At 42.2% G+C, this 10127-nt stretch overlaps 1 protein-coding gene across 1 annotated transcript in view; it reads right to left on the bottom strand.

Moving 5' to 3' along the window:
- Positions 1 to 3798: 3798 nt before the first annotated feature.
- MACROD2 (MACRO domain containing 2) overlaps positions 3799 to 10127 on the bottom strand; it is a gene marked incomplete at its 3' end in the record, with an annotated part of 924419 nt that continues 918090 nt past the window's right edge. The window contains exon 6 of the mRNA XM_006030040.2: positions 3799 to 3920. Within this exon, the coding sequence (XP_006030102.1) occupies positions 3799 to 3920 (122 nt within the window). The remainder of the gene's footprint in view (positions 3921 to 10127) is intronic.

The following is a 10127-nucleotide window of genomic DNA, read 5'->3' as shown; positions in this document are numbered from 1 at the left end:
GCCATATTACTTTATACATGTTTTACTATTCACATGCAAGTAAACCTTGTCATTCCACCTCCGATCTTTGTAAAAGGAAACTGCTTGCCCCTCTTATAATTAATGGTAAGAAATAAAGCAAATGAAATATCTACAATAAACTCAAGTTAACACAACGCTATTCTAGTTCTACCCTACAAACCATGGTCCTCATCAAATTTTCTCCAATAAAAGTTGAATTCGTCATAGAATCAGAAGATATTAACTTAAATGTGGGAACATTTACATTTAGTTTCCCATGATATCTTCAAAACAAACTGCTTTTTACTTCAAATAATTTAATCAAGTCACAGTTCAAAATGTTGTTTTACCTGAAACAGTTAATGAAACATTATTTTCTTCTTTCCTTCCCCAGTTTTGATTAACTTTGTCTTGACATTTTCCAGATTATGATACCCATCCCTTGCCTCCCTAAATTCTGTTTTAATAGTCTCACATATTTTCTTCTTGGTCATTTAATCAGAAACAAGCTCCTTAGAGCCTTTATTAGAGTACTCTATCCTTTAGTTAAGATGTAAAATGATCTTCGATGATTGCATCAGGATAAAGGTAGATATAGGCTACCCATTTATTTTCTTATGTTAGTACAGCTATGATTATTTATACCCACTGAGAATCTGGACACCACCTAGAATCTCTTAAGGTATCTCCTTATAAACACAAACCTCCATACAGAAGTGTTCACCTGATTCATATAATTGTTAGGAAAACAATTCCAAGGTAGGCTTGCACAACTGTTCACATAACTTCTCATACTTTCTTTACAGGCACAAATCACATACCTTACTACTTACTTATGTACATATCCAACATGGGCACATAAAGCAGGCCTTTGTATTCACATTTAACCATTTCGGCACCTAACTGCAAGAAACAAGCTCTTGACCATGCACATCATCAAATGTAAACCAACATTTTTGGTCTATGCAAGTGTGTACAATTAGACACATATTTCTAATTTTGAAAAATCTCACAATGTGCTATACAAAGCATGATATATATTTCATATGATCAAGTAGCTATGATCATTACATGGAACATAATAAAACAACTTTTTACAGGTCATAATTTAAGAATCTAATTACAGGTCATCATATGAATATAGGTTTGCCAGGGGATGGAGACCAAAGCCCTGAGGTAAGTGGGGAAGTGGGTGACCTGGAGGAACAGCAAGCAAGATGGGGCAACAGGGGAGGTGTTGTCATTCTTACTGAGAAGTCAGGGCAATCAACTATTTACCTCAGGTGCCTGTACATGAATGCATGAATCCTGGGAAATAAGCAGGAAGAACTGGACGTCCTTGCACAAACATGGCACTATGACATGATTGGAATAACAGACTTGGTGGGAGCTCACATGACTGAAGCACTATTATGGACAAACTGTTCAGGAACAACAGGCAAGGGAGAAGAGGAGAAGGAGTTGCACTTTATGTAAAAGAGCTGTATGATTGCTCAGAGCTCCAGTATGAAACTGGAGATAGGCCTGTCAAAATTCTCTAGGTTAGGGTCAGAGAGGAGAGCAACAAGGGTGATGCCATTGTGGGGGTCTGCTATAGACCACCATGCCAGGAGGAAGTGGTAGATGAGGCTTTCTTCAAACAGCTAGCGGAAGTTTCCTGATCACAAGCCCTGGTTCTCATGGGGGACTTCAACCACTTTGACATCTACTGGAAGTGCAATACAGCAGTGTGCAGGCAATCCGGTAAGTTTTTGCACAGTGCTGGAGACACCTTCCTGGAGCTGGATGTGTACAAGTCCATGGGGCCAGATGGGATGCTCTGGAGGGTGCTGAGGGAGTTGGCTGGTGAGACTGAAGAGCCATTGGCTATCATCTATGAAAACTCAGGGTGATCAGGAGAGGTTCAAGATGATTGGAAAAAGGCAAACATAGTGCCTATATTTAAGAAAGGGAAAAAGGAGGATCCAGGAAACTATAGACCAGTCAACCTAACCTCAGTCCCTGAAAAAATCATGGAGAAGATCCTCAAGGAATCCATTTATAAGTACTTGGAGGAGAAGAAGGAGATTAGAAACAGTCAGCATGGATTCACCAAGGGCAAGTCATGCCTGACCAACCTGATTGCCTTCTATGACGAGGTGAGTGGCTCTGTGGATGCAGGGAGACAAGTGAATGTGGTATATCTTGATTTTAGCTAGGCTTTTGATATGGTCTCCCACAACATCCTCACAGGCAAACTGAGGAAGTATGTGCTGGATGAATGGACTTTAAGGTGGATAGAAAACTGGCTGGAGCATCAGGCTTAGAAGGTAGTAATAAATGGCTTGATATCTAGTTGGCAGCTGGTATCCAGTGGAGTGCCACAGGAGTCAGTCTTGGGGCTGGTTTTGTCCAATATCTTCAGCAATGACCTGGAAGATGGCACAGAGTGCACCCTCAACAAGTTTGGAAATGACAACAAGCTGCAGGGGGAGTAATAGATACGCTGGAGGGTAGGACTAGGATTCAGAGTGACCTAGACAAATTGGAAGATTGGGCCTAAAGCAATCTCATGAGGTTCAACAAGGACAAGTGCAAAGTCCTGCATTTAGGACGGAACAATCCTATGCACCCGTACAGACTGGGGGCTGACTGGCTGGGCAGCAGCTGTGCAGAAAAAGGCTTAGGGGTTATAGTGGACAATAAACTGAATATGAGCCAGCAGCATGCCCTTGTTGTTGAGAAGACTAATAGCATACTGGGCTGTATTGATAGGAGTGACGCCAGCAGGTCAAGAGAAATAATTATTCCGTTCTATTCAGCACTGGTGAGGCCACATCTAGAGTAGCATGTTCAGTTCCCCCCTGCCCTTTCCCCCAGAAAGGATGTGGACCAATTGGAAAGAGTCCAGCAGAGGGCAACAAAAATGGTTTGGGGGCTGAGGCACATGACTTATGAGGAGAGGCTGAGGGAACTGGGCTTATTTAGTCTAGAGAAGAGAGACTGAGAGGGGATTTAATAGCAGCCTTCAGCTACCTGAAGGGGGGGTTGAAAGAAGATGAAGCTAGACTGTCCTCAGTGGTGGCAAATGACAGAACAAGGAGCAATGGTCTGAAGTTGCAGCAAGGGAAGTTTAGGTTAGATACTGTATTAGGAAGAATTTTCTCACTAGGAGGGTAGTAAAACACTGGAATGGGTTACCCAGAGAGGTTATGCAATCTCCATCCTTGGAGGTTTTGAAGACCCAGCTAGATAGTGCTTTAGCTGGGATGATCTAGTTGGGGATGGTCCTGCTTTGACCAGGGGGTTGGACGAGATGACCTCCTGAAGTCCCTTCCAACCCTAATTTTCTATGGTTCTATACTGGGAGATTTTGGTGAGGTGATGTTATGTGACCAGCTCTTTATTTTTAGAGAGAACTGTAATTGACAGAATAAACCACAGGATTACACTCAGCAAGGCATTGTTCTGTAGAATCAACCATTTGACTAATTGCTGCCGCCTCAGTTTTTCAGTAGGATCATGTAATGTAAAGTAACCACTGGAATAGATATCTCCCTGTCAGTTCATAATGAGATAGTAACTTGAAGACAGAACCAGAGTACAGGCTCAGTTTTTCTTCCACTCCTATGTCTTCATTTTTTGTTCTGCCATTGATGTTGCATTAACAACGTCTAACTTCTAGCTCTTCCACACTATACATGGTATGCATTCTTATGAAGATTTCTGGAGTGCAGATATTATTCGTGTAAAAATTATGCCAAAGCATGAGCACAAAACACACAGAATAGAATAAATAAGTTATTGTACAGTACTTACAATTGATCTGATGTTGTTTTCTTTTGCCAGTTTCAGGGAAGATTTATAGCAATTTGCCAGGTCTTCTTTATGAATATCAGTGATATGGCCTCTTGCTATTGGCCCCACAGTATGAATGACATCTACAAAGAATGAGAAAAATACTCACTTTACTCTTTAATATTCATTCTACCATTGATGGTCTTATGCTTCTATATAGCTATTGCGTTATTCCATGTCCTCCCTTACAGTTGTACCTGGGCACCTTTTATATAATGATGCAATAAACGTTTGAAGATACATTTGTAAGGGATTAACTGAAAATGAATGCCATAAAGTTACATTTTAAATTACTAGAACATTTGAGTTAAAGCAGAAATGAGAAAAATGCACTTAGCTCCCCATTCTGTCTGGACAGACAATTCACCCACTATGTTGCACTGTGAGTGAAATGCTGCCATAAATACATTAAGTACATAATTAAGAGCTTATGTAAACACTGAAGAACAATTTGTAATAATCATCTCCATTGCTAAAAAGCCCACCCAGGGAGATAGTTTAAAACGCAAGTATACTCCTTAAAACATTAACATGTGGGAGGTGATACATGCCATCACCTTCTACTAAATGCCTGGTGTCTTTTCTTATCAACCATTAAAAGAAAAAAAAAGATAAGCACATGTCCCTGACTTTTCTGACCTATGAAAGTATTAGTTACCAAGAAATTAGCATTCCTTTCACATCAGGAAAGATCCAACCAGAACATCTGGCAATGCAAAAAATGATATCTAATGCTGTTTGAAGAAACTGCATGTGCGTGTACACACGTGAACGTGTGGGTGTGCATGAGAGAGAGAGAGAATTTATTGGAGAAGATGCGTCTAAATTCCTTGAAATCAGGTGCTACTATCAATCAACAACAAAACCCTTGTTGTTGATTGATAGTAGCAAAATGAAGTAAAAGACTGACATATCAACAAACTAGTTGCCTCGTTAACTTTTTTTTTTCAAATGAGACATATATTAAGTGCAATTACTTTTCTAATTCTATTCTTATATGCAGTATTGAAAAGACACTATTTTTCTATGTATGGCAGATTCTCCCTTACAATCCAGGAAGCCATTTCTTATATACCGCACTCTGCTATGGCATGACCTGTCTGCCTTACTGTGCCACCTACTGTGTCATCTCACACAGCAGCCAATCAGCAGTCAGAGAATGTTCTGACACCACCTGCTTCTTCTTGCCTGCTTCTTTCTTCTAGTGTTGGCAACCCTAGAACTTTTTCACCTAATTATACATACCATGCATATCATGGTAGTGACATGTCTGCCCAAATCACATCTGCTCATTACAGCAATATATGCATGCATCACACTGGAGAGCCTGTATGAGCCAGGTTGAAACAAACCACACCTATATCTACCCTCTTATCTTCTCAAATTCAAATAAATCAGTTGACTTCTGCAAAAAGCATAGGAGTTACCAGATTGTAATTAGACCCAAGCTTCATCTAATCCAATATTGTCTCCTTTTTTAAACTGGCCAGGACCAGATGCTTCAAAGCAATGTGAAAGAAGCCTACACTAGGCAGATGCAGTTTAATCTGCCACTTCAAACATCTTGTCCTAAACCTTGACAGTTAGAGATTGGTTTATGTGTTGAAGCATGAGGCTTTTTATCCCTTGCAAAATTCTTTATTTGCATTAACAGTTATGACTCCAGATATCCTTGTTCTCAATATAAACATCCAATTCCCTTTTGAAATCTTTTCATTTCACTCTTGTTCTGCATACAGCCTCTAACACAGTTTTCCATATGCATTATCTTTAAGGTGTTTTTCATCTCTCATTGCCAAAATTCCACCTACATAAGAAAATACTCATAGGTGGCCCCTGGCACAGACACAGATTCACTAGCTCTCAGAACTTTACAACATTTGCCAGGGTTTTTGCTGACTTCTGCTTCTATCACTTTTTTTGGTTCAACAAATGCAAGTACTTAAAAGATTCCAATATCCATAAAAACAGAGGAATGAGATTTGATGAGGAACTTCATCAATCCAATACAAACCAAACTTGGAAAGATTTACACAGTTTTCCTTCCTAAGTACTATAAAAACCATACTAAGAATCAAACAAGAGGTTAACTATCATTCTTCTTCTTTTAATCACAGTAATTTTCTCTAGTTATAGAGAACAAGACTGGACCGACTGGATAATTTTTGTTGAATGTCACAGCTGCTATATAGCAACTACAGCAAAACCCCTTCAAAAAAGTGAAACATGAAGCAGGCATTTAGTCTTTGCCCAATGACAAGTAGGATGACAACTGGTGATCAAAATGGGTAAAATGGCTTTACCCTTCAGCTCACAGGAGCATAATTTTATATGTGCATGTTAGGGTGTATAATAAATTGAGAACTGTTACTATCTAGCAAAAACAAACAGTATCGCTGGTTCACAAATTGCCTGTGCTTGAGAGATAAGGTTGTGTCAGTACTTCCAATAAAGAAACGCCTTCATTTCAGGTATTTATAAAATGAGATTTTAACCATTTGCTCAGAGTGAAAACTTTACAAATAAAGTTTCTATCTGGCTGTTCTTACGCTTGCTTTTAACCATTGTAATTAGAGAGAAGGCACATGTGGTTACATTTTCTCATCTTTTGTTTTTGAAGGAGACAAGTCACAAGCACAGAGTGGAAGAAGGGAGTATATCAGTAAACCTGCTCTTACTCAAGTCCTTATACATTAAGTGATTCTAGAAGTAAAGGTGCCATAATATATATTTTAACTCATAACAACACATCAAGTAATAAGGAGCCAAAAATTACCAAGAAGCATAAACCTAAAAAGAAATTATAAAAGATGAGTAAGAAAAAGAACTCAAGAAAGGATTCCCCCCAAGGTTTAACGCTGATCCAATGTGCATTTTAAGATACAGCTCCTCTAAAACTAAAATTCAATTTTAAAAAATGAATTTCAGCTATTTGATCAACAATAGCAAGCTGTTTCAGGACTAAAGTGAAAACCCCAAGTTTGTTATTCTACTTTTACTTGTATAAAACTCCTAAAGGACTAATTTTGTTTTCTTATTAAATGGATACTTTATCCTATCAAGTTTTAGGTTGTAAAATGCACAGCTCATCTCAAACACAACTTCTCAAGTTCAATCAAGTTCAGTTTTACTTTTTTTCTTGGAATCTTTGTTTTTTGCACTCCCTGGCATTTTGAGAGGTTTTACTGTGCTTTGTTAACACTGCATGAACGTAGCTCTAGACCAGGGGTGAGCAATTATTTTGGCTGAAGGGTTGCTTAACAAGTTTTGATGAACTATTGAGGGCTGCAAGGGTACACCCCTTGTCAAACTGATAAGCCCTGCCTCCAACAGGTAACCCACCCCCTGGTCACCATCTTGGGAGCAGAAATCCCGCCCCTAGCCCCCTGACCTTTGCCACCAGAAGTTCCTCTCTTTGCCCCTGAAGTACTCCATAGGACCTGCCCTCATGGTGTATGACCTGCCTCTGGGGCCCCAGAAGTTCTGCCCTCTAGGCCACAAGGCATAGACATGACCTATCAGGTAGTGAAGGTTTTGGACCCCTCTAACAACCTGCCCCATCACCCTTGACCAACCAGTGGGGGTTTCAGGGGCATTGGACCTCTCAGAGAATGTCACCAAACTAATCAAGTTGAGGGCTGCGCACATAAAATCTTTCAGAAGAAATCATTTTAACAAAGCATAGATAAAAACAAATCATATAGCAAAAATGAAACATCTACTATAATGTATTTCAATTTTACTTCAAAAAATACTTTTGTCCTGATTGATGTGTGTTTGCATAGTGTATATAGAGTTGACTGTATATAATAGATCAATATAAAGTCTTACTCTTGTATATTGTGAGGAGGGTAGGGGATGTATGTGGGGGAGTATGTGGTATGTGTTTGGAGGTGGGTGTGCATGTGGTAGGTGTGGGGATGGTGGGATGGGGTGTATGGGAGGGTATGTGTGTAGGTATGGTAGGGGGTGCGGTTTGGGTGTAAGTGTGCGTGGGTTGGGTGTATGCATGTGGGGGGCTGCCCAAGTGCTAGATCCTGGGAGCTGATGGGGGGTGAGTGTGGGGAGGGAGGGAGGGGTGGGGGCATGTGCAGCAAATCTTGCTCAGGTGGTGCAGATGTAGTTTGTCCCCCACCACCCTCTGGCCTGTGGCTGCACCCTGGTGCTCTGCATGGAGCCAAGCCCTGCCTGCTTCCACCTGAGGCAGCCTGTGCTACACTCCCACCAGCTCCAGCCCCAGCCAGCTCTGGCCCCATGCTCCTACCAGCCTCGTGCTCCTAGCCCCCAGCTGTGCCCCCCCCCCAGCCTGCTGCTGCTTCTGCTCCCTATCTGCTGCTGGGAATGCTGCAGCAGAAATAGGAGGAAGAGCCACTGGAGGGTGCAGGGAACCAAGCTGTTCCCCAAGTGGCTGCAGTAGCAGCAGCAACAGCCCTGCCCAGAAGATGTACACACTGCCTGGGGCTGGGGCCCTCCGGCAGGGGAGGGTGAGAACACAGCATGCACCACCCTGGGTGGGAGTAGGCAGGGCTCAGCCCCATGCACATTGCCATGGGCCATGCTGTATACAATTAATTGGTGGGCACCTGGTGGGCTGGATCCAGGCAGAAGGCCATATTTTCCCCACCCCTGCTCTAGACCAATGTTTCTCAACCTTTTTAGATTCAAGGCATCCCTCAGAAAATGCCAGCTCTTAGCTTTCACTCAGTTTATCTTATAAATCATGGGGGATCAAACCCAGTTGGGGCCCTGGGCCAGTCACTGTGGTGGCAATGGGGCAAGCAGCTGTGAGCCAGACAGCTGCTTGCCATGAAGGAGGAATGCAAGCAGTGGCGGGCCTGGCAGGTACAGGGAGACTGAGGGCTCTGTTGCACAGCCTTTGATCACCTTCCTGTTGTCACTCGCCTGTTTGCCACTGAGGGCCATGTCCACTGGGATCCCAGGGCCACAGACTCTGCAATAGCCCACTGGTAGCTCAGTGATCCAGATGCAGCAGCTTTACAGGCTGGATCTGGCTCACAGGCCTTATGTTTGACACCCCTGTTGTAAGCTGCATGCGAGTGTTGGCACACCTAACTCTGCCAATATTAGGAGGCACCCTTAAAAGGGTTCTATGGCACCCCTGGGTGCTGGAGAACCTTGGTTGTGAAACACTGCTCTAGACCCTTAATGTAAATGGATACACTGGAAGTCATTAGCATAGTTTTTTTATGTTAATTAATAGAAACCAGGAACAGGTGGTCCTGTCGACTAATGGAATGCCCTGTCATGACTAAGAACATGGTTCTGAATGTATTAAGATGCAGAAGAACTATTTTCATCTTTTTAATGGCGTATCAGGCTTGTAAATTGTTGTTCCAAGCACATTATCATCACAGACATACGATCCAGGAGGAGTTTATTAGCAATGCAATACTTAATAATTTTTCAGTCTGTTCCATGGTCAGCAGATCAACAGGGAGCTTGGGATTTTACTGTTATGCTGTCAAGGAAATTAATGCATACATACATTATCTAAGCCATGTATTAGTATGCACATGCTATGCTGCTATATATTTGCTCAAAGGCTAAGCTCTTCATGATGCAGTGGATAAAAAGTAAATAAACAAGCAAACAGTATACAACATTCAAATCTAACATACCTAGATGGGCCAATTTATTTGCATCCATTTGAGATTTAGGGGCCTTTTTCTGTCTAGGGCAGTGTTTCTCATTTGTGGGTTGTAACCCAAAAGTGGGTAGCAAGACTATATCAAAGGGTTGTGAACAAACTTTAAAAATGTTTTAGCCTTTAAAGGAGAAAAACGTGGTAATCCGTGGTTTTTCCCTTGCAGGCTGACAGAGTTCCAACCTGCGAGTGGCTACTTGCCCTGCCCCATTGCCCCCCCCCCCCCCTTGTGCCCCACACATGAGGGGGATGGGACCTGAGTGTGGGGGGCAGTGGGTTGGGAGTGAGGGGGACTGGGTCAGGACTGACCACTGATGTTTCCAAATGGGTCCTGGTACAAAAAAGGTTGAGAAGCACTGGTCTTGGATAAGGAAGTTTCCCTCTGCTCTCATACAGTGCTTGTACATGAGCATGAAGGCTGCTCTGACACGCTATAATTATAGCGGATCAGAGCAGCCACGATTGATCGAATCCACTGAAGCATGGTAATTATTGCACTCCAGCAGCCTCCCGCGTCTTGTGTATCAGCATCCCCATGTTTCACAATGGCAGGGGGGGGACTTGAACTAAGCTCATTAAACAAGCTTTAGTTCAAGTGCCCCTGTCACCATTTTGGAGTGCAGGA

Source organism: Alligator sinensis, unplaced genomic scaffold (assembly GCF_000455745.1).
Source record: "Alligator sinensis unplaced genomic scaffold, ASM45574v1 scaffold1139_1, whole genome shotgun sequence".
NCBI classification, from domain to species: domain Eukaryota; kingdom Metazoa; phylum Chordata; order Crocodylia; family Alligatoridae; genus Alligator; species Alligator sinensis.
This window is presented reverse-complemented; position numbering and strand designations above follow the sequence as displayed.